A 24,073-nucleotide genomic window follows, 5' to 3' on the forward strand; every position below is an offset into this window, starting at 1 on the left:
ATGTCTAGCCACAAATGGCTGGGGTCTATTTCTTCCCGTAAAAGCCAATCAGACCACGGAGCATTAAGGAAATCTGAACCCCCTTGGAGCCGTACTGCATCACACCCTACCGCATCATCCCCTTACTGCATCATCACCGTGATTTACATATTTCGCAATTTAAGAAGCCCTCCTTCACACACATTGTTTTTTATTTGTTAGCAATTAGCATGTTGCTATGTTAAGAAATCAAAACCCCAAAAAAAAATAGACACGTAACTGTTTTTTTTTTAATTCTTAAAAAGGTCTTAGACTCTTAGGTCTTCTTGGATGGTGTGCACACAAGCATGATAATATGAAAAAGAAATTGCGACCACGGAGAAACCACTGAAACTGATCCTACAAATAAGCAGATGCAACTTATATGCCTAATTAGCATTATCGTCAATTTTTCACACATAACCCTAAATAACATTTTTGTTATTAAAGATTTAATATTTTCAAGTTAAGTATCCATAACCTCGTTTACATTCAAAGGTTGTTCCAATCCCAAATCTGTTTTATGTACATTTTCGTATATGAATTGACAAGACAGGCTTATTTGACACCTTACGTGTAATTATTTAATGTAATGATTTTCTCGAGGCCCCATTCCAAAAAATTGAACTACACATCCCGATGTGCGCTTGATTCTGTGACCCTCACCAATCGAGAGCTTGTGATTTGGCGCTGAGCGTAGACCGACAAGGCCCAAAGCAGGGTGCTTTTGTTAGACTACAGCAAAGGAAAGAGGCAGCCAGTTAAATTATACTACATAGGGGGCGAGATTTAGACATAACATCCACCAAGATTCCGTGAACATACCAGGCCCCTCTAGATTCTACTGGGAAGAAAGACAAGTCTTGGGAAAGAGTCGGTGAAAAAGAAAACTACCTTATTGAAAAGCGCTATAACGGAGAGGCCTGCTCTAATATCGTCCCAAGATTTTTGTTATTTCATCTTTTTTATAGATTGCAGAAAGAAGGCCAGTTATCCGGTGTAGGTGTTTAGAATGGGATACGCTGAAGGTATTGACATTATATTTTACTAGCCTATACGGCTCGCAACTCTCACTGTAAGCATCTCTCTCCGTTCTATCTCGCGGTTGATTAGCGTGCTGTCAATATCATTACGATGAATTTATACGGGAGCTTCGTCGTCCAGTATTTGCTTAATTTCTCCTCCTTTCTCCAAACGAGGGATGAAGGTGTAATCACGCCAGACAATTTTATTTAAAGGGGCAAAGGCAGCCATATTGGCAACAATGTATAGCCTAGCTTCCTTTCCATTTTGTGGCTGAAGTCTTTCGCATCATATTGAAACTGTCTAGAAAAACGTGTACACACTTCACACATGTCATAATATACGAACAACATCACAGCCTTTGCTATGTAGTTATCATGTTAACAGCTTTCTCTCTTTTGCAACACATTCTAGTTTTTTGCAAGGTCTGCCTACCTAAAAGCTAGCTAGCTAACTAGCCACATCGCAGCAAAGCGTAGCACGGATGCAGCTATATATGATTAAATGCTACATCGTTTCACTCTGCTTACATTTTACACATACATTTAAGGCAAATTGCTTGTGTTTAGCTTTAACAAGGCGGTTAGATGGGACGTTGGTCTGCTACACCATATTTATCAGAACATACAGCCAAATTGGCCTTCAGTATAATTAATGGTCATATTACACACTCCTATAGTATAACACCTGGTATACATTACATTTTATTCATTCATTCATTTTATTCATATCAGGGTAATAGGTGCACGCCTCGAATTTGGACCTTTCGATTTATAATTGTTCAACTTCTGTAAGCTGTAATTAAATGAAAAAGACGGGGAACAAAAGTATAGTTTAACCCCTCACCCCTTATTGACCTTTGGTTGTGACACAGATGATCTACGTTCTATCTGTCCTAGTGGGATTGAGATGACTACTGTAAATTGCCTGCCTGACATTGATTAGATGGGTATATTATATAAGATGTGTGAGTAAGCAACAAAATATGGTACTCTAGACCAGTGGTTATAAACCCTGGTACTCAGGGCTCACAATTCTGTATGTTTTAGTCCATTCTTTTGAATCCGGTGTGTTGGAGCAGGGGGACATGTAAAACAGGATCGTGAACCCTGAGGACCAGGGTTGAAGACCACTGCTGTAGACCAACAGTACACAAAGATAAACATTCGACCGTCTGCATAAATGTGTTGACTTACTGTGTCTTGATTAAAACTTCAAGGAATGCATCCATTACACATCTCCGAGCTGGTATTTTGTCACTTTGCTCCACCTTTACCAACACTTATTGGTATAATGTATTTATTTATACGAAAGCATTTTGTTCCTTCTATGGACACAGTGCAATGCCCACTTCTTAATCACCACAGATGTACAATTGAAGAAACGGAGCTGTTTGAGGGTTCCCCTTTTCCCCTTCAACACTAAACTCCTATCCCTCCGTCTCTCGCTCGCTCTCACTCTCACTCTTCCTCTCCTTCACAGGTCCAGCCAGAGAAAAGGACAGTTAAGGATGCAGGAGCACAACAATGGATTTCTCCTTCTCTTTCATGCAAGGGATCATGGGAAATACAATTCAGCAACCCCCTCAGCTCATTGATTCGGCCAACATCCGTCAGGACGGCGCCTACGACACCGGGAGCGATGCGGGCGAGGACGGAGGCCCCCCCTACGACGCCGCCGCGCTGGACGCCGACTTCTCCTACCCCCCCCCGGCCTCCGAGGACATGCCCCCGGTCTCCAACGGATACGCCCCGGGGCTGGGCCTGGGCCTGTACGAGCCCCAGGCCAAGTTCTCCATGTACCCCCAGTTCCCCAACGGCTCGGCTAACGGCTACGGGGCCATGAGGGGGTACGGAGACCACTGCCTCCTCCCAGGGGAGGGAGCGGTGTTGAGGGCCTCCGTCCTCCAGGAGAAGCCCCCTTCTCCGCCTCCTCCCCCCTCCCACCACACGCACCCCCACCTCCACCCCGTGCCCCACCACCACCACCATCCGCACCACTTCCTCCCGAGCCACCCCCACGCGCAACCCCACCCTCACAGCCCCCCGCCCCTGTCCTCCCAGCACCACCTCCCCCCTCCCCCCCACCTCATGAGCCACGTGCTCCATCCTCCCGTCCCCTTGCTCCTGCCCTCCTCCAGCCCTCCCCCCTCTCTACTGGACAGCGCGCCCTCCTCGCACCCCTCTCGCACCCCCTCCAACCACCCCGACACCCCCAGCGGGGTGCTGAAGAAGACCAGCTCTCCGGAGATCAAGCTGAAGATCATCAAGACCTACCAGAATGGCCGGGAGCTGTTTGAGTCGGCGCTGTGTGGGGATCTGCTGCAGGAGCTGCAGGTACGGGATGCGTGTCCGCCACGTCTCACCCGGGCCTCACTGGGCCTCCAGCTCCCTGACCTTGATTCATAGAACCTGGTGAAAATAAAGAATACATAGAAAAGGTTTGACAAGAATATAAATAGAAAACAGGATCAAACTCAGTGATGCGTTGAACCACAACAAACTTTCAGGTGTGGTAGACAGTATTGTTTTTTTTTTACTATGTAATTACTATGTAATTGTCCGAAGTCTGAATCCGGTTTGAGATATGGGCGGGGGTGATACAGTAGACACGTATATACAGAAGATAATATAACATGTCCAGCATTCCCAGTGTGTTCAATCACCTCACCTGCAGGAGTCGGACACCAGCGATGGCTCCCAGGCCCGCCGCAGACACGAGAGGAAGAAGGAGAGGAGGAAAAAGACCGCCAGGCTGCAGGAGCAGGAGCAGGCCTCGGACCCAGAGCCGCCGCAAGGGGAGCCTCCGGGCCAGGCCGGGAACCCCCAGATCCAGGCCCAGCCTGGAGAGACGATCCTGGGCCTAGGGCAGGCTGAGGGTCCCCTACAGACCTCCATCAATGCGGAGCCTAAAACTCCGAAGGCTAGTGTAGGTCTAACCATGTGTGCTTACTAGAGCTGCAACAGGTATTGCCTTGCCCTCCAAATGTGGGAGTATGTCTTTTGTTTGTGTTTTCTGATGTTTTCTTCTGTGTGTGTTTGTGTAGGTGCCAAGGCAGCAGCAGCAGCATGCGTCGGTGATCCAGTCCACAGGCTTCTGTAAGGAGTTTGTGGTGGGGGACCTGGTGTGGTCCAAGGTGGGCACCTACCCCTGGTGGCCCTGCATGGTCTCCTGCGACCCCCAGATGAAGGTTCACACGCGCATCAACACCAGAGGTAAGAGGCCCAACACACAGGCAGGCACATGGAAACAAACACACACTCAAGACATGAGGAGATCACTCGCACCGCCATCTCAGACCACACACACACACACCTTCTCAGACCACACTCACACCTTCTAACCCCCTTCAGATCACGTACCACACACACACACACACCTGCTCACCCCTTCTACACCCCCCCCCCCCCCCAGGTCACAGGGAGTACCACGTGCAGTTCTTTGGCAGCGTGGCGGAGCGGGCCTGGATCCATGAGAAGAGGGTGGTGATCTACCAGGGAGAGCACCAGTTTGACGAGCTGCAGGCCGAGACTCTCCGCAAGACCAGCAACCCCGCGGAGAGACACAAGGTGCCCGCTCGCTGTTCTCACACCCGCTGTCATTAGGATCGTTATACCTGTGAGTTTGTGATGCGTAGAGACCTGTCAAACCGATTCCAAGAAATTTGTGTTGTGGTTTGTAAAACGGTAACATTTGACCAAAGAGGTATCATTGCTCCCAGAGTTAATCAAAAAAATAGGTGATTTTCCTCAGCCAATCAGATTGTTGTGTGAGGTCACAGTGTCGTGTCTCCGCCCCCCCCCCCAGCTTCAGAAGCCCATCCCACAGAGGGAGCGCGCTCAGTGGGAGGTGGGCGTCGGCCACGCCGAGGACGCCTTCCTGATGACGCGGCAGGAGCGCATCGACAACTACACCTTCATCTACGTCGACCCCGACCCCAACGCGCCCCCGCCCGCCAAGAAGCCGGCGGCCCGCGCCGAGAGACGAACCCAGCGCGCCCCCAGCGCCACCAGCTCCACCAGCAAGAAGGAGGAGGGGGGCGCGGCGGTGACGTCACCAGACCGGGACCAGACCGCCTCCACGGCCCGGCGGCAGCAGCCTCGCCGGCAGTGCAGCGTCCCCAACGCGGAGGAGCCGACCCAGGCGGCGTCGGAGGGGGCTGGGGGGGAGGACCAGAGAGGGGACCCCGGCCTGGCCGGCCCCCCGGGCACGGAGGCCCCGTCGGAGGCCGGGGCGCCGCAGGAGTCCCCTCCCCCGGTCCGGGCCTGGAAGACGGCGGCGGCCCGGAAGCTGTTGCCCCTGTCCATCACCATGAAGAAGCTGAACGTGGAGATCACCAAGTGTGACTGGCCGCTGCTGCAGAGGAAGACGGCCCCCTCGTCCCCGCCGGAGAGGGAGAGGGAGAGGGAGGAGGGCGAGGGGAGACAGGCCGACCTGGGCTACTGTTCACCAGAGGTGAGTGTGCCGGATACACGGGGGGTAAAAAGTAACCATGATTGGACCCTTTCTCACCTGTCTGACCTGTCCCCCCCCCAGCAGGGCTGCGGGGTCAAGCCCGAGCCCGTCAGCCCGGAGGAGGAGGGGGAGGGGGAGGGGGAGGAGGAGGGCGACGAAGAGGAGGAAGAGGGGGAGGAGAGGCGGGGCTCCCCGGCCAGCCGGAGGAGCGACGAAGGAGGGCTGCAGCCCAGCGAGCACACCTCCTCCCCCGGCTCTCCCAGCAGCAGCCCCCCAGGTACCTCAGGGACGGAGGGAGGGGTGGAAGGATGGAGGGAGGGAGGGATGGTGGAAGGAGGGATGGTGGAGGGAGGAATGCAGGGAGGAATGCATGCATGTATGTTACACAATGTTGTTTAGAAGTTTAACCGTGTGTGTGTGTGTGCGTGTGAAGGTTCTCAGGAGCGTAAGCACCAGCGGAGGTCTGTAAGGAGCAGGTCAGAGTCAGAGAGGGGGGGGGAAGTGGTTCCCAAAAAGAAGACCAAAAAGGAACAGGTATGTCACGTGACCACAAGGGCAACTCAGCCATATCAATGTTCTATAGCAATGTTGAAGTCAAAGTGAAACGTCTGGAATTGAACCATCCTTTCTCCCACTCACCATTGCTCTCTCTCTCTCCTGCGTATTTTTTCCTTCTGTCCATCTCCTCCGCTAGGCTGAGATGGCTCCTGAAACCATGCTGAGGACAGGATCACAGAAAGGTACTTATAGATACATCCATTCTTCTAGAATAATCCTCATTTTTGGGGATCAATTCAATAGCACTCATTCTCACGTGTGTGTGTACGTGGTATGTGTGTGTTTGTGTGTACGTGGTATGTGTGTGTGTGTACGTGGTATGCGTGTGTGTGTGTGCGCGCTGCGCCGCAGGAGCCAGCGAGATCTCGGACGCCTGCAAGCCCCTGAAGAAGCGGAGCCGTGCCTCCACGGACGTGGAGATGGCCTCCTCCCAGTACAGAGACACGTCTGACTCCGACTCCAGAGGCCTCAACGACTCACAGGTAGGACACACACACACACTCTGTACACACACACACACATACTGTACACAAGCAGAATTCACACACACACACACATATACACATATACTTTACACAATCTCAATACACAAACACACACACACACAGACATACTATACACAAGTACAATACACACACACAAATTCGAACCCACCTCCGGGCAGACCCAGACATGCTGTGTGTTCCAGAGCCAGTTTGGGAAGGGTCTGGACAGCCCTGCTGCAGCGGACGCAGACGCCTCAGACAGCCAGTCAGTGGACTCCAGCCTGTCCAACCAGGGCAGCTGCTCCGCCCGGAGAGACACCGTCTGCCAGGTGGGCCTCACGCTCCTCTCTGGTCCTCTCTGGTCCTCTCCGGTCCTCTCCACAGCTCGGCTCAGGAAATGTTTTCTGCTGCATGCTGTGAAACTCTCAATTCAATAAAATTCAATTTAGCTTTATTAGCATGACAGTCATTACAACCGTATTGCCAAAGCTAGAGACACAACAGACAACCATACATCAACAACACAAGGAACGACAGCCAGTATTGTCCGGAACATGTGGCAACAACAAAGCGTCAAGAACAGAAAACAACAATTTGCAAGACACAGTGACAACAAAACCGAAAATCAAAACCAAAACAACCAAAGTGAATAGCTACAGTGAAATGGACACTGTCTCTCTGCTCCCCCTCTTTTAGCCTGTGTGTGTTTCTGTCCCTCTTTTATGAGATGCCGAAGGGAAAGAACCTGATTTACCAGACACGATATCTGCTGACTGTGTGTGTGTGTATGTGTGTGTGTGTGTGTGTGTGTGTGTGTGTAGATCTGTGAGCTGTGTGACGAGGGGCTGGTGCCGTGTGACGGGGACTGCTGTGGTGTGTTCCACCTGGAGTGTCTGGGCCTCAGCTGCCTCCCTGAGGGCAAGTTCACCTGCCCCGACTGTCACAACGGTGAGGCCCCTACAGCATCCTATAGGCCCCTACAGCATCCTATAGGCCCCTACAGCATCCTATAGGCCCCTACAGCATCCCATAGGCCCCTACAGCATCCCATAGGCCCCTACAGCATCCCATAGGCCCCTACAGCATCCCATAGGCCCCTACAGCATCCCATAGGCCCCTACAGCATCCCATAGGCCCCTACAGCATCCCATAGGCCCCTACAGCATCCCATAGGCCCCTACAGCATCCCATAGGCCCCTACAGCATCCTATAGGCCCCTACAGCATCCTATAGGCCCCTACAGCATCCCATAGGCCCCTACAGCATCCCATAGGCCCCTACAGCATTCTATAGGGCCCTCCACATCCAATGATGTCTCTCCCTCTCTCCCAGGTTCTCACCCCTGTTTCAGCTGCAAGGTGGTGGGCGGAGGCGAGGTGACACGCTGTTCCGTGGTTGGCTGCGGCCGGTATTACCATGACGACTGCGTGCTTAAGCTCCCGGGTGCCACGGGCGTGGCGGGTGGAGGGTTCCGCTGCCCGCAGCACACCTGCGCCACCTGCTGTCTGGAGAGAGACCTGCAGCGTGCCAGCAAAGGTGGCCACACCTCACTCTCTCTCTCTCTCCCGCTCTCTCTTCTTCCTCATATCAAAGCATGTGCACAATTGAAACCTTTCCCTCCCCTTATCTCCTATCCATCTCTCTCTCACCCTCCCTCTCTCACCCTCCCTCTCTCACCCTCTCTCCCTCCCTCCAGGCCGCATGATTCGCTGCGTGCGCTGTCCCGTCTCCTACCACACGGGGGACGGCTGCGTCGCCGCCGGCAGCCTGCTCCTGTCCCAGCACCTCATGATCTGCAGTAACCACGGCAGCGCCAAGCGGAACGGCCTGCTCTCCTCGCCCGTCAGCGTGGGATGGTGCTTCCTCTGTGCCCGAGGTAGGCTCCCCTCGACGCCCCCCCCCCCCGTCCCCCCGTCTGTTGCCATGGTCACCCAGCCCCCCCCTCCACAGGGCGGGTCCAGGGCTGTGACATCACCAGCAGGGAGGAAGCGGGGCGGGGGTGTAGCCTTGTTGTCCCCCCCCCCCCCGCACCCATCTCCAGGTGGATGGGCTGCTCTCTCCCCCGTAGACCGGGGCTGAATTTGTTTCTCCCTAAAACACTCTGGAGGCATCTGAGAGGCCGATGACTCACTTCCCCCCCTCCTCTCTCCCTCAGGGGTGCAAACTCGTCACCTTTTGGCGAAATTCGCAGTTTTTAATCCAAAATAGGTCATTTGTGTGATACGTGTAGATCTGCAATACAAACAAATTGGGTGTGGGGGGGTCCTCCAAGTAATCTGCGAACGCAAGCTGTCATGAATATTTTTTTCAAGCTTGTTCGTTTGGCCAACCAATGTCATCATGACACGCACGTTTTTTATTTTGAGTCTTAGGGTCTGTAACTTACGGAGCCCCAGACAAAAAAAATATAGTGGCCACAAAATCCTAATTTGTGGCCACAAAATGGTAATTCATGGCCACAAAATGCTATTTTGGGGATAACGACATAGCCCAACTATATTGCGGGCAGTTTTGCTATAGGCTACCTGTGTGGGGCACATATACCCAGTATTGTGTTATTTTAACCGGTGTTAGCACCGCTACAACCGGCCGCTTAGCCAATGCTTTTGGCTGCCTAAACAACGCGTATGTTTAGGGACCATCAACAAATTACATGTTTCAAAAGTCAATAGCTTCTCAACATCATGAACTAGGAGCGTCAAAATAATGTTAAACTGTTGAAGATGTATGCATTCATGCTGCACAGCCTTTATTTTGTTCATTTTCATCTCAAGTTATTAAAAAGTAATTCTTTATTCAAAATAAACCTTCAAACTTCAATAGCTTTTTGGTCATGTGACCTATAATCCTCAAATTCATTTCAGAGTGTTCACTGACTATGCATATAAAATATATATTAAAATATATATATTCCCCGGAGAGCATGCCCCGGACCCCCCGAGGGGGTTCGGATCCTTGTCACCTTTTTCATCCCTTTTGCACCTCTGCTCCCTCCCTCCCTCCCTCCTCCACCCGGCTTAGTCAGGAGGGGCGAAGTGAGTCGACGCCCCCTCGTTCTGCCTCCCAATGTCTCCCAGAGTGCCACTCTGAACCGTGTGTGTGTGTGTAACCCTGCCTCATCCCAGGCGGCACCGCCGCCTACGGATATGACGACATGTGACGCCTGCAGTGCACTCCGCTCACAGCGGACGCCCCCCCCCCCTCAGCGAGTGTCGAAGACGTTTGCCGTCTCCTCATCAGTATTAACCCCCCCCCCTTCCCTCCCCCCCCCATTTAATTCCGATTTCTCTGTTGTCAGCGGAGTGCACTGTGTGTCTGTTTGGAATGGCCGTTTGCTGCGTGTTCTAACAGCGTGTGTTCTCTCTCTCTCTCTCTCTCTTGTGGAATTGTGGGCATTGTAGTTTTGATTGCGGCTCACCCCCATCTCTTCCTGTGTGTGTCCTGTGTAGGGCTCTTAGTGCAGCAGCTAAATGACACCATATTAAGTTCATATGCCTATAAGTCCCACTACCTTCTGACTGAGTCAAATCGCGCTGAGTTGAAATTACCTATGATTCCCTCCTCTTCGTCAGCTCCCAAAAAGACTGTTGGGAAAGGTAACTGAACCGTTTTATCTCTCTCCCCCCCCCCCCCCCCCCCCCCAGTGCTGTGTGTGTGCGCGTGTGTGTTCGTGCTTGTGCCTGAGTTTGGTCTGCCCCTCCCTCCCCCTCCCCCATGTCTACATGTCCCAGGCTGATGGCTTGCCAGCTCTAATTCCGTGTTCTGCCTCTTAACACGGAGGCTGTGCTGCCCTGCCTCTAACGGCCTCTCAGACAGCAGGCTGTGCAGGCCCTAACCTCCAGGCCACACCCAGAGACTACCCCCCGCACAGAGACGTTTACACTGCCCCCCCCCCCCCAGTGTTGGTTAGCTTGAGTCGGGCTTTACAATTTTATATATATATTTTTTTATTCTGGAGTATTTGTCTGTATTGGTGTAGGGCTTATTGCTGCTAGGGTGACTTGCGTTATTCTACTTCCTGTGTTGGTGCCGTGCTTTTTGGCGCTAGGGCGTCTGTGGGTTTTTCCACACCCTGTAGTGATACTGGAGTGGAATCTACTTCCTGTCTCAGCACCCTGAGTACGTCTTCGTGTGGATTGGCCTCCCTCTCTGTCTGTCTGCCACTGACCCCTCCCCCCGCCCCCTCCTAAGTTCTGCTTTTGGCTGGAATGAGCTGATCAATCAAATAATTGGCTCTCATGTGCTGTCTGGCCCTCCACTCTAAGATGCCTGTGTGACCTTTCACCTGTGTGACCTCTGCCTTGGATGGATCCCTCAGATATTTACAGATAACGAAAACACCGTTCAGATTAACGCCTCGACACTTTCTGGAACACAGGCAAAACTGGGTCCTTGACCATCACAAGGTGTCTCTCTGCAAGCGGTCGAAGACTGCTACTGGAAATTAGATTGTCCACCCAAGGCTGTGTGTGTGTGTGTGTGTGTGTGAGTGAGTGAACAGGTCAGGCCAGGGTGGAGGTCACACTCCTGAAAGCAGACACCATCTCAGCTTTGCCTGCGTGCCATTTTGGTGGTCTTGAGAACTACATTGTAATGTGTGTGTGTGTGTGTGTGTGCTGGCTGTGTGTCAAGACTGTGGCCCAGGGCTGGCACTGTGAACCTTGCTTTCAGACCTCCCCTCAATATACATGCATTTTAAAATGTATACTGGCCTTAAGAGACAGTCTTGTTCATTCGGTCCCAACCAACAGATTCAGACCAATCAGACCACCTTAAGTATAGCAGAGGCTGCAGTCAAGGTTCAGAGTAAAGCTGGGTGTTGACGTGGAGTATCTAACCCAGGCCTGTTTCTTTCTCCGCGCACACACACACACACAACTGTCCCTCAACACCCTCTTTCACCCTCACACACTCTCTTAACACTTTCTCACACCCTTCCTTACACGCCACACACACACACACACACGCTCGCGTCCGTGCAGGAGGAAAGCTGCTGTGCTGCGACTCGTGCCCCGCGTCGGTCCACCCTGAGTGTCTGGAGGCGGAGCTGGCGGAGGGGGCGGAGCTGGCGGAGGGGGCGTGGTCCTGCGCTGACTGCAGCGTGGGGAGGAAGCCCCACTACAAGCAGATCGTCTGGGTCAAACTGGGCAACTACAGGTGAGAGGGGGGGGCTCTCACAGGGGACTGGACCACGGGGGGCCCCTCCCCCCTCTGGGGGCAGGAGCCACCTGTCTCTCTCCTTTTGTCTCTCAGAATCCCCCTTTCTCCTCTCCCCACTCCTCTCCTCTCTCTTCTCTTCATCTCTCATAATCCCTCTCCTCTCTGTTCTCCACACCTCTCTCCTCTCTTCATCTCTCACAAACCCTCTCTCCTCTCCTCTCTCTCTCGTCTCTCCTAACCCCTCCTCTCTTTCTCCCCTCCTAACCCCTCCTCTCTCTCTCCCCTCTCCTAACCCCTCCTCTCTCTCTCCCCTCTCCTAACCCCTCCTCTCTCTCTCCCTCCTCCCCCCAGGTGGTGGCCCTCAGAGATCTGTAACCCCCGCCTGGTCCCCTCCAACATCCAGGCCCTCCGCCACGACATCGGGGACTTCCCCGTCTTCTTCTTCGGCTCCCACGACTACTACTGGATCAACCAGGGCCGGGTGTTCCCCTACGTGGACAACGACAAGAACTTTGTGACGGGCCAGATCAACGTCAACAAGACCTTCAAGAAAGGTGAGGCGCGGACGAATGCCAGATAGACTCCCTTGCCATGGGTCTGGTAGGGATTTTGGGGTGTAGTATAGGCATATGTGCTCCTATCTTGAGTGTGGTGGCTGTTAGTGAAGTGTGTGTGTGTGTGTGTGTGTGTGTGGGGCAGCTCTGGAGGAAGCGGCCCGGAGGTTCCATGAGCTCAAGGCCCAGAGGGAGAGCAGGGAGGCTCTGGAGCAGGAACGCAACTCGCGCAAACCTCCACCTTACAAGCTCATCAAGGTAACAACACTCTCTCTCTCTCTCTCTCTCTCTCTCTCTCTCTCTCTCTCTCTCTCTCTCTCTCTCTGTGTCTCGCTCTCTCTCACACACACAAATTCTCTCTGGTCCAGTAACTGGTATTGATTTGTTTGTGTGTGTCAGTCCAACAAGCCGGTGGGGAGGGTACAGGTGCACGTAGCCGACCTGTCAGAAATCCCACGATGCAACTGCAAGCCCACGGACGAGCGGCCCTGCAGTCTAGACTCCCAGTGTCTCAACCGCATGCTGCAGTACGAGTGCCATCCACAGGTGTGTCTCTCTCTCTCTCTCTCTCTGTCTCTCTCTCTCTCCCCCTCTCTCTGTTTGTGTGTATATTTGCGTCTGTATATGTCTCTGTGTCTTGTTTGCATGTGAAAAGAAATTGGAATACATTCACTGTGTTATAGGTGTCAATTAAGAGCTTATTTTTTCTGTCATCCGTGCGTGTGTGTGGTGTGTGTGTCTCTGCCTGCGTGTGTGTGTGTATATACAGGTTTGTCCGGCAGGGGACAACTGTGAGAACCAGTGCTTCTCCAAGCGCCTCTATGCCGAGACAGAGGTCATTAAGACAGAGGGGCGTGGCTGGGGCCTAAGGACCAATCAGGCCCTCCGCAAGGTAAGGACCAATCAGACCCTCCATTACATTCCACTTCCTGGAACCCTCCATCTCACTCGCTCTGTGGCTCAGTTTTGTTATGTTGTCCCTGTCCCCGATTTCAGCATGATCCACAACGTCCAGGGTGTGTTTGTAACGTGTTCCCTCACCTCCCCAGGGCGATTTTGTGACCGAGTACGTGGGGGAGGTGATCGACTCCGAGGAGTGCCAACAGCGAATAAAACTCGCCCACGAGAACCGTGTGACTAACTTCTACATGCTCACCCTCACCAAGGTCACACATGAATACAACAAACCCTGCTTCGGCACTAAATCGGCTCATTCAAACCATCCATCCTTCCTATCTTATCCTTTCCTAAACGTAGCATATTGTGTGTGTGTGTGTGTATATATGTGTGTGTGTATTCTCCAGGACCGCGTGATCGACGCGGGGCCCAAGGGGAACTCGTCCCGCTTCATAAACCACTGCTGCAGCCCCAACTGTGAGACTCAGAAGTGGACGGTCAACGGAGACTTCCGGATCGGACTCTTCACCCTCTGTGACATCGAGGCTGGTGAGCACACACGCACTCTCTCACACACACACACACACACACACACTCTCTCTCTTTCTCTCTCACACTCACACCGATCATTTCATTGGAAGGCAAAGAAGGAGGAACCTTGGGTTTGGGGGGTCTTCTAAGGAGGATGGAGAGAGGGGGGCTCCATGCGTGGGTTACTCCTGACAGCGGGTCATGTGACCGTCCCTTCCGCCCGCAGGCTCGGAGCTGACCTTCAACTACAACCTGGACTGCGTGGGGAACAGGAGGACGTCCTGCCACTGCGGGGCGGAGAACTGCTCGGGCTTCCTGGGGGTGCGGCCTACGGTGAGGCCACGCCCATCCCCTCACACACCCCCGTGACTGCATCGTGACGTGGGGACTGTTTTATGACACGCGTGTGATAGCACTGACCATTCGTGACCACTTAGGGTTGTTACATGTTTGTGACACCGTTATGACGTCATGGCTGTGTTATGGCACTGTTGTGAGACCAGTATGACATCATGACTACTTTATGACAACATTGTGACACAACTATGACCATTTTTTACAACATAACCACTCCATTATGACATCATTATGACACGAGGTCTGTGTATCCTGTCTGTCAACCATCTGTAGTGTTTATATTTCTTTTCCTGGTTATTAACGTGTGTGTGTGTGTGTGTGTGTGTCAGAGCGCCGTGGTGATGGAGAAGGAGGAGAAGGCGAGGAACGCCAAGCTGAAGCCCAAGAAGCGGAAGCTCCGCCCGGAGGGCAAACACACACACGAGTACTGCTGCTTCCTCTGCGGGGAGGGCGGGGAGCTGGTCATGTGCGACAGGAAGGACTGTCCCAAAGCTTACCACCTGCTCTGCCTCAACCTCACCAAGCCCCCATATGGTAAGAGACACACAGTGTGTGCGTGTGTGTTTTTGTTGTTGTTGGTTTGAGTATTCTCTCTAACCCCTTTCCATCTCTCTCCTTTTCTGTCTCGCACTCTCTCTCTCACTCTTTCTGTCGGTCTCTCCATCTCTCTCTCTCTCTCCCTTTCTGTCTCTCTCTTTCTGTCTCTCTCTCTCTCTCCCATCTCTCTCTCTCCATCTCTTCCTATGTCTCTCTCCCCCCAGGTCGATGGGAGTGTCCGTGGCACGACTGCAGCATGTGCGGCGTCCCGGCCTCGTCCCTCTGTGAGTTCTGCCCTCGCTCCTTCTGCCGCGACCACGAGGCCGGCGCCCTCGCCCCCTCCTCCCTGGACGGCCGCCTCTGTTGCTCCAATCACAACCCCCTCAGCCCCCTGGGCTCCGCCCCTCCGCACCACGCTCCGCCCGCCCAGAACCCGACCCCGAGCCCCCCCAGCCCCTCCAGCCCCCCCATCAGGGTGAAAGAGGAGCCGGCGGACCCCGAGGAGGAGCCCCCCTTGCTGGCCAGAGAGTGAGACTTGCACCCCCCAGTAAACCCCCACCCAACCCCCCTTCTCCCAGGAAGTACACTGTTCTTACTGGCTTACGATTGGTCCTCGGCCAAGGTTGCGGCCAACACACATAGACCACTGCTGCCGTTTTGATTTTATTTTTTTTAAACTCTGGACAACAACAAAAAAACAACAGCCGGCATTCAGAGCTGGGACTGCCAGTGGCTGGAGGGATGGACGGACGCAGACACCGGTGGATGGACATTTAACATGAGCAGCCGCCCCCCGGGTGTCTGGAGGAGAGGAGAGATGGAGGTGTGTCCCTGCCTACAGGCCCCGCCCCCGGCAACCTGTCAAGCTCCTCCCAAGTTCCACAAGGGGTTTGAGCAAAAACTCGCCTCCATGCTGCTTTCTTAAGTTTGTTTACTTCCTGTGAGCTGGGGTCGGGCGTGCACACACACAGACACGCACGCACGCACACACACACTGCCTGTACACAGTTTGGACACTGTGAACCAGAACGGATGATCGTACACTCCAGCGATCACCACTCCAGGTACAGTTCTATCTCTCTTCTCTGGGGGGGTGGAGGGGGGGGGGGCAGGGAGTCAGAGTTGTGCAATTATTTCAGGACCACACTACATTCTGACCTACCTGGACATGTTTTTGATAAAACAAGTACTCCTGTGTATAGAGGAAGGTGATATCCGTGTGTTTGTTCATGTTTACAGACGGGTCCTCTCACTGCTTGGGCGAGCGATCCGGTCGCGTTGTGTTCCTTTTTCTCGTACGTTTCGTGGAACTAGTCCTACTACTAAAGTGAGTTGTCACGACACGCAGCGACGGGGCACGCCACGCACGGCCTCGCTGCGTTTTCGTTTGGACAAGTCTCACTATACCCTGTGTGTACAGAAGTGACTTATCGTAAACTACTAAAGTCTGGGGGAGGGGGGGAGGGGGAGGGAGGAGAGGAGGGGGTTAGGCCACAGAGAGAACTGCCTCACCCCTCCAGCTTTCCTCACACGTATTATAAAGATGTTTATGTGGGGAAAATTCTTCCAGTTTCATTCAATATAGGACAGGTCAGCGCTGTCACCACGGCTACGGTTTGTTGGCCTAGATACGTCTTAGCGGGCGGGCCGGTAAGGTGTGGTATCCTTTCCCCCACCCACAATGCAGTTCCTGTCAGTGATTGTGCGTTGCCTAGGCTACTGTGCACCACTCGTGTTGTTTGCGTACATTTGCGCTAACTCTTCTCTGAAGCACTTTCACAGCTCATCGTTTTAAAAGCTTAGCTAGGCTCCACCTAACGTGTTGTGCGTGTATATAAATGAACATGAATATGACCGTGTACATGTTTGAAATGAATACCTCTTCTCTGTAGTGACGTTGGCAACATTTTAACTGTATCGTAACTTCTCGGCTCTTTCGTGGAACAACTTCGTCCAAATATCTTTTGAGAGTGATTCTGGAGAACCTTCCAGACGTTTCTGATGCACAGTTCATCCCAGGTATCCAAACATGTCACCTGTTAACATGATAGACCAGACTTACTCCTACAGTTCCACCCACGGTACCAATCTCTTGGATTTTTCTATTTACAACTGCAGTACATTGTGTGAACCCAGAACTTCTGTGTAATGTACAAATATGCTACAGAACTTCAGTGTCTGATGTACAGTGTTTTTAAGCTTTCATCTTAAAAGATCTGATTTTGTAATTATTATCACATCATATTTTATACTAGGTCGTTTATGTTTCAAACACAGCTGTAGGAAAGTTTCCCTCCCTTCCTAAAGTATTAAGTGAAATAGAATTTATCAACAACAACAAAAAAATTATAGGGAGCTTTACACTTTGTTAATCTCTATGTAGTCGTCGTATACATTTCTTTCTTTTTTTTCTATTGGTGTAATGATTCCTCGGGCTGCTCCTCATTGGTCAGAATGACTTTGTTGTGACTTCCTGTATGTTTAGCCTGTATAACACAGGTCAGAGGTTCTGCCTTGTCAGCCTAAACTCGCTTCGAAGAGTTTGTTTGTTATCTCGTTTGAACTTTCTCTGGTACGTTTGGCTGTTTAGTGTTATGTGTGTGTGCCCTTAAAAAGCCTTTTGTTTAAGTCCGGGCTCAGCTGAGACAACTCAACATCCATATAGTAATCACTTTATAAAACTGAGTCAGATGGTGCCAAGCAAGTAGGAACCAGAAAAATACTGTAATGCAACAGACTGCCCCAATGACTGACTTCAATAGAAATCAAGTCCTTTTTGAAATGTCTTTAATGGACTCTGGAAACTCTGGCCTTAACCCTGCCAAATTCTCGGGTCAGGGGATATGGAACAGTGTGGTGGTAGAGAGTAGAGTAGAGCAGATTTAAACCACTTCAGCTGGCACAACTCCAAATCAGCTGACGTGAATTTAGGTCACCTTGTCTTATAAGTACGATCTGCATGTTAACCTTTTTAAACTTGAATAATTTTTCCTCCTTTTTCTTTTATAATCAATTTTTTTTCTTTTATTTATTGGTGTATTTTTTTTATGCTACATGAATGATTATTACAACACCGTATATGTGATTTGGGGGTGGTTGTTAGATATCCATGCTCTGGTAATGGCGAGTGGGCGGCGTGATCTCCAAGCCTTCACTAACACTCACTAAGTGACCATTCCAAACCTGAGTCCTAAACACAATCCTACTCTACTCCTTCAGACAAAAACTGTGTGAAAGATCCCATTACACTGAACTCCAATGAATTATTTTATCAATATAGTGTTATATCTACAGTATATCTATAAGTTTGTGTTTAAAAACTGTTACATGTTGGTATTATAACTTTTATGTGGAAATTCTATTTTTCTTTCCGCTATTGCACAGAGGTTTCCCAATGCGCCTTCTTTTTTTTTCCCTGAACCTTTTTCACCGGTGTGACTTGATGTCCTGTTACCTCCTTCCATGTGAAGAGGTCGGCGAGTGTACTTACAGTGTCACAGTTCCAGTATTTTACCTGCGCTGCTCCAGCGCATTGTGCTGTGGCCACAGATAGGAGGAAGTATAGTGTTTCTCAACTAAAGGGACTGAAGCAGTAACTTATAATACGGAGGGAACTTTTTAAAGTGTGTGGCAAGAAACGGAAATCAATGCGACCCCCATCGCCCGAGCGTTCGGTTTCATGTGTGATGTGCGTCTCCTTGGTTTTTGTGCAAATAAACGTTAATTGTTACCGCTGACCCCTTACTGTTTTTTAACTGGCAGGTAGATCGTTCTGTGATACAGTTTGAGGAAATTATGAAAAGGAACTCATTGCCATAGTTACATATCCCCCCCTCTTGTGGTGAGTCGGCCCTGATGTTTCTGCCTGCCGTCTTATCAATATCTCGATGTTGCTTCCATTACAGTGGATGAACACGAAGCACCAGTTATAACTGTGTTATAATTACATTACGTCGAAGACTTGTACATAGTTTGCATTGAACTTGCATCGGATCTTATGTTAACTGTGGTGTGCTGTTGCTTGTACATTGAGCTTGTAAATGTGTGTGACTGTTGGGACAACACTCTTTTTGTACATGACTGTCTTTTTATTTGAAAATTATTATTGATTCTGTCTTTTTTCATTCTGAAGGAGGTGGAGTTGCAGGAGTCTAAACATGCCTGAAATTTTACTTAATAAAACTGTACTCTGTCTCAGTGAATATGTCTCCGTTTCTGCTTGTTCTGCTCTAAATTGGACTGCCTTCATATTTCCATTTTGCAATTCAATATTTTTCCTACCTGGAATGAAACCTGCGGAAGTAATATAGGCTAACACAAATGATACGCTATTTTTAACTCGAGTATATTTAAAGTCATGATGAAGCTTATCATTTAAGATGCGCCAACAAACCAGTAGCAACCAGTACTCACATGGCCCACCAGGCGGCGCCTCCACTGACATGACGTGTCCACTTTCCTCTCCGAATCCAACAAAGCTTTCGCTCCGAGGCTCCGGGCATCCTTATCTGCAGTGGGGTTTAACATCAGTCCTTTTTATTGGATTAAACGCAAATGCAACTTCGAGGGCCGAACCACGTTAGTTAACAGTTCGGACCTACGATACTATGTGGAAAAATACGTTTCTGGGAGTTTGAAGTCAGTACTGCAAGTAAGTATACGGTACTGTCACCGAGTGATCCCCCTGCGGAAATAGCCAGATGTGTCGCTAATTAGCTAGTAGCTAGCTTGGCAGATGTAGCTAGATTCAGCTTAGCCTAGCTCTGAGCTTTCAGTGTTGTGTATGCTACGTACTGTACAGCAGCAATGCTATGGCTCCTGTAAGGTGGGTGTATGGCGTTGTCCTATCAATCAGTGTATTTAGTCTGTACATTTGTTCAACACTTCCATCAACTGAAGTCGACTACACTAGATCTCTGAGGGGTCTAGTCTACCGGCATTTTCTCACCGGTCTCTTCAAATGGTAAAACATCCGAAACAAGACTACAAATTCACACCCTCAGTCTTGAAACTGTAAGTAGCAGTGTATTTCTGTGTCTAGTTCATCCACGTGAACTGAAGAAAAGCGTTCCTCTTTCTCCAAGCTTAGGAGAAGATGCCGGTGGTCTGAACCAGAGCAGTGGAGAGTAGAGCCCAGTAAAGTGCCTGACCTGGACACCACGCTGAGCGGCGAGATGAAGAGGAATATCCTGCTGTCCGAGTTGTCTGTCAGACTGGCTCTACTGGCGGTCTTCCTGTTAGTAGAAAATGGCTTCTGGTTGCCTGCATAATTTTTTTTCTGTCGAAGTTTTGGTGATCTAATCTTACCCGTTGGCGTGTGCGTGAATGTGTGCGTGTGCGTGTGCGTGTCAGAGTGACAGAGCAGCTTCCCCCCTTCCACCGTCAGATTCAACCAGAAGAAATGTGGTTGTACAAGTTCCACCCGGTGAAGAGAGATCACGTTCCCACCTCGCTCATGTTTGTGAGTATTGTCTGTGTGTGTGTGTGTGTGTTTGTGTTTCAGTGCGTGTCAAGATTGCGTGTCTGTGAGTATTAGATTTGTGTGTGTGTGTATTGTGTGCAAATATCTATGTGAGGTGTGTGGAGTAGGACTATGACCACGTCGTGTCTAGTTCTAACTCCTGCACCAGTTATGTGTCTAGTTCTAACTCCTGCACCAGTTATGTAACAAACTGATACAGATCCCTGGCTCACTATCAATCTAGGCTACATCCCTCACCATTCACTTAAAGTAAACCTCTCTCCTTCTCCGACACATGTAAACACACGTAGAACGAATGAATATCATACACAATGCACCATGACACACTAACCGCCTCCGACCAATCAATTCCACTGACAATGGCTTGCGACCTGTGTTCTCTTATCCAATCAGGCCGTGGCGTGCTTCACCCCTCTCTTGGTGATCCTGCTGTTTGTTGTCCTGGGGAAGGCGGAGCGAGGGGATGTGAGGGAGGGGTCTCTGGGTAAGGGCCTGCTACGACACGCAGAGTGACTTGACTGTTGATGCCTCACAGAGCCTGTGATACACCATGCTGGTTCATGATGTCGTCCTCAAGTGCGTGACTGCACTCGATCTGCAGTCACAGGCTCTACCGATGAGCCAGCTCGTTTGACTGGTTAAGGACGGGCTATTCTGATCTAAAGCTGTGCAGACTGGTTGTCAGAGTTCAAACAGTGTCACTAGGATAAACAGTAGAACTAGGCACATGCAGTAGGCTGTAAACGGAAATCCAGGAAGTTTGATGTGCTGTATTGGGGTGGGTTAGAGATTAGAAGCCTTCTTCCTGTGTTTCTCAGCGGTGAGCCTAACCCTGGTGTTGAACGGAGTGGTGACCAACGCCATCAAGCTGGCTGTGGGCAGGTGAGTTCCTTTCATCAAGAGATGTGTGGGAACTGATCATGCAAATGTCTATGGTTTGAATACTGGATGTAATGCGTGTGTGTGTGTTCCTGCTCTAGGCCGAGACCAGACTTCTTCTATCGTTGTTTCCCCGACGGACAGATGAACCAGGAACTGCACTGCAGCGGTGACCCGGAAGTGGTCATCGAAGGCAGGAAGAGCTTCCCCAGCGGACACTCGTCCTGTAAGAGACACTCTGATTGGCTGTTCGTAGGCCCTCCTGGGTCTACTCCATGGGCCCTGGTTATATAAGCCTAGATTTCAAGTGAACATCAAGGCAGGCTGGTAGCTGAGTAGAGTTTTGGCCGCAGGCTTGTTACATTCTGTGTGTGTTGCTGACGTTCTCTTCTTTCTGATCCACCCCCTCTCTCTCTTTTATTGTCACACTTCACTTCCCTTTCTCAATCACATTTGTATCCACCCTTCCTCTCTTCTCCTTCCCTCTTTTGATTCTTCACCCTTTCCCCCTCCTCTCTCTCCCCCTCTCTTCCCTCTCCCTCCTCTCTCTCTCCCCCTCTCTTCTCTCTCTCTCCCCCTCTCTTCCCTCTCTTCCCTCTCCCTCCTCTCTCTCTCCCCCTCTCTTCCCTCTCCTCTCTCTCTCCCCCTCTCTTCCCTCTCCCTCCTCTCTCTCTCCCCCTCTCTTCCCTCTCCCTCCTCTCTATCAACGGTTCTCCATCCCTTTCCTCTCCCCTCATCGCCCTCCCTCCTCTCACTCATCCCTTCCCCCCTCCCCCCTCCTTTTTTCTCCTCTCTTCCTCTATGTCCCCCGTCCCCCCAGTTGCGTTCGCAGGGCTGGGCTTCACGGCGCTGTACGTGGGGGGGAAGCTGCGCTGCTTCAGCCCGGCGGGGCGCGGCCAGGCCTGGCGCCTGTGTGCCTTCCTCAGCCCCCTGCTGCTGGCCGTGCTGATCGCCCTCTCCAGGACGTGCGACTACAAGCACCACTGGCAAGGTGAGGATGAGGAAGATCGGCCTTGTTCGCTGCTGGCGGGCCGCACCAGCCGGGATTCGATTCACAAACCGTGCGCGTGTGAGATTGTGTGCGCGTGTGCATTGCTCGTGACAGCGTGATGGCGTGTGTGTGTGTGTGTGTGTGTGTGTGTGTGTGTGTGTGTGTTTGGTGGGTGTATGTGGTGGGTGTGTGTGTGGGTTTGTGCGTTGCTCATGACTGGATGATAGTGTGCTTGTGTGTGCTCTCTCTCACCTCTGTACTCCCCCCCCCCTCCCCCTCTCCTCTGTGCAGATGTGATGGTGGGCTCAGCCCTGGGCATGCTGTTCTCCTGGCTATGCTACAGACAGCACTACCCCTCCCTGCAGGATCCAGACTGCCACCGGCCCCTACGCCACCAAGGGGCCGTGCCCTCCAAGCAGGAGCGCAAGCTGGCCAACTCCAACTACATACTCCCCCTGTAGCGCAGCTGCCCTGGTCCACACCTCCCCTGGTCCACAGCTCCCCTGGTCCACAGCTCCCCTGGTTCACAGCTCCCCTGGTCCACACCTCCCCTGGTCCACACCTCCCCTGGTCCACACCTCCCCTGGTCCACAGCTCCCCTGGTCCACACCTCCCCTGGTCCACAGCTCCCCTGGTCCACACCTCCCCTGGTCAAAACCTCCCCTGGTCCACAGCTCCCCTGGTCCACAGCTCCCCTGGTTCACAGCTCCCCTGGTCCACACCTCCCCTGGTCCACACCTCCCCTGGTCCACACCTCCCCTGGTCCACAGCTCCTTTGGTCCACAGCTCCCCTGGTTCACAGCTCCCCTGGTCCACACCTCCCCTGGTCCACACCTCCCCTGGTCCACAGCTCCCCTGGTCCACAGCTCCCCTGGTCCACACCTCCCCTGGTCCACACCTCCCCTGGTCCACACCTCCCCCCTGGTCCACTACATACATGCATATCTTCATGTTTCACCCCTCCATCTCATCCACAGTATCCAAGCTGAGCGTCTCGCACCACGCTCTGCCACTGACCCACCTCATATTGGGTCTGAAACGCGTTCCATCAGCTGGGACACAGAGGGGGGACTGGTCTGAAGGGTAACTGGGTTTCGAGGTGGCTGCTTCTGAAGGGTACGTGTGGGACCTGCGTGGAGGTCTCCTCCCCCTCTGCCTCTTCTGAAGGTGCTTCCTGCTGCTGGTTATAGACTATAACCAGCTGACAGCATCCTGGTTTTCATCCCAGGGAACATTTCACCCTGACAGAAACCTGATGCGAATTACAACAGGGAGACACACGCACGCACACGCGCTCACACACACACACACACACACCGCCCAGAGAAACCATGTAGTGATGGACGATGACACTTGACACTCTCACCTGCATAGCTTAACAGTGTTGCATAGCTTACCAGTCCGGTGTTGCCAGGTCAGTGATTACTGCAGGGGTGTGTCCACGGTGGAAGCCGTTGGTATGTGGTGCTAAGACTCCGAGGGCTGCACCTGGTACGGCCTGAGGTCCTGTGGGCACGCAGGTTACTAGAGCACTTAACTGTTAAATCAGGGTTTCTCATCTCTCTCTTATCTACGTATTGTATTTCTATGCAGGAAGTGCTTCTGTTGTGCGTGGATCCTGCTCGCCTTCAAGTGTGTCCGTTTTGCCTTTCGACATCACCGTCTTCCTCTCTTGACCTCTGACCCTGACCACTGCATGAAAACTATACACACAAATACTGTATATGTATGCCATACGTCCTCTCTTGTGGTATACAGACCGCCTAGGTCAAGGGGCAGCTTTGGAGGTGGGGGGGGGGTCACTTCCCCCTCCCTAACTCTTTCTGCTCATGATGATTGTCTTAAATAAGTGTGATCATCATGTAGGTTAAACAACTCCAATAGGTTTATAGTTTGTTGTCAAAGCTTGCAATTATTGTTTGTTTGGTGTTTTTTTTACTCATTATGTGGATGTATGTCATGCTTTTCTTTTTTTGTGAAGTGTTGCCTGGTGATGAAGTGTATCTGGAGGGGGATCTTAACCAATTGCGTGAAACAGTCATTTCATCTGTGAAATGGAATTTATCTGTCTGGAATGAGAGGGTGAAGGGGGGAAAAAATAATCTTTTTGCAGATTAATTGTATTTATCCAAGTTTATTCGCTAGG

At 51.5% G+C, this 24,073-nt stretch overlaps 2 protein-coding genes across 4 annotated transcripts; both read left to right on the forward strand.

The window, feature by feature from the left end:
- Positions 1-794: 794 nt before the first annotated feature.
- On the forward strand, positions 795-16,021 carry nsd3 (nuclear receptor binding SET domain protein 3). Its single transcript, XM_067227815.1, has 25 exons — positions 795-1,046; positions 2,524-3,377; positions 3,718-3,969; positions 4,088-4,256; positions 4,456-4,610; positions 4,849-5,496; positions 5,581-5,773; positions 5,930-6,030; positions 6,191-6,236; positions 6,406-6,536; positions 6,743-6,868; positions 7,361-7,487; positions 7,872-8,075; positions 8,236-8,415; positions 9,989-10,135; positions 11,522-11,696; positions 12,051-12,253; positions 12,399-12,511; positions 12,653-12,799; positions 13,023-13,145; positions 13,303-13,419; positions 13,558-13,699; positions 13,908-14,014; positions 14,368-14,572; positions 14,800-16,021. The coding sequence occupies exons 2-25, from the start codon at positions 2,568-2,570 to the stop codon at positions 15,105-15,107; spliced, it is 4,929 nt and encodes a 1,642-aa protein (XP_067083916.1). The 5' UTR covers positions 795-1,046; positions 2,524-2,567; the 3' UTR covers positions 15,108-16,021.
- Positions 16,022-19,068: 3,047 nt separating this feature from the next.
- Positions 19,069-22,560, forward strand: plpp5 (phospholipid phosphatase 5). 3 transcript variants are annotated; one of them, XM_067227814.1, is made up of 8 exons: positions 19,069-19,226; positions 19,660-19,811; positions 19,928-20,036; positions 20,451-20,541; positions 20,876-20,939; positions 21,038-21,162; positions 21,757-21,927; positions 22,219-22,560. In XM_067227814.1, exons 2-8 carry the CDS (start codon positions 19,750-19,752, stop codon positions 22,386-22,388), a joined length of 792 nt encoding a protein of 263 aa, XP_067083915.1. In that variant the 5' UTR covers positions 19,069-19,226; positions 19,660-19,749; the 3' UTR covers positions 22,389-22,560. The 3 variants fall into 3 exon arrangements, with proteins under 3 accessions (XP_067083915.1, XP_067083913.1, XP_067083914.1); XM_067227812.1 differs by lacking the exon at positions 19,069-19,226 and adding an exon at positions 19,410-19,538; XM_067227813.1 differs by lacking the exon at positions 19,069-19,226 and adding an exon at positions 19,438-19,538 and having other exon boundaries at positions 19,665-19,811.
- Positions 22,561-24,073: the final 1,513 nt, after the last annotated feature.

The sequence above is a fragment of the Osmerus mordax genome, chromosome 24 (assembly GCF_038355195.1).
Source record: "Osmerus mordax isolate fOsmMor3 chromosome 24, fOsmMor3.pri, whole genome shotgun sequence".
Classification (NCBI taxonomy): domain Eukaryota; kingdom Metazoa; phylum Chordata; class Actinopteri; order Osmeriformes; family Osmeridae; genus Osmerus; species Osmerus mordax.

What these genes read in the sequence shown, in the direction of transcription:
- nsd3 (XM_067227815.1), top strand. Translation starts at nt 2,568, where the DNA reads ATGGATTTCTCCTTCTCTTTCATGCAAGGGATCATGGGAAATACAATT. An exon ending in GGAGAGACACCGTCTGCCAG is followed by an intron (nt 6,869 to 7,360) that starts GTGGGCCTCACG and finishes GTGTGTGTGTAG; the next exon opens with ATCTGTGAGCTGTGTGACGA. An exon ending in AGTACGAGTGCCATCCACAG is followed by an intron (nt 12,800 to 13,022) that starts GTGTGTCTCTCT and finishes GTGTATATACAG; the next exon opens with GTTTGTCCGGCAGGGGACAA.
- plpp5 (XM_067227812.1), top strand. An exon ending in TTCCCACCTCGCTCATGTTT is followed by an intron (nt 20,037 to 20,450) that starts GTGAGTATTGTC and finishes TTATCCAATCAG; the next exon opens with GCCGTGGCGTGCTTCACCCC. An exon ending in CTACAAGCACCACTGGCAAG is followed by an intron (nt 21,928 to 22,218) that starts GTGAGGATGAGG and finishes TCCTCTGTGCAG; the next exon opens with ATGTGATGGTGGGCTCAGCC.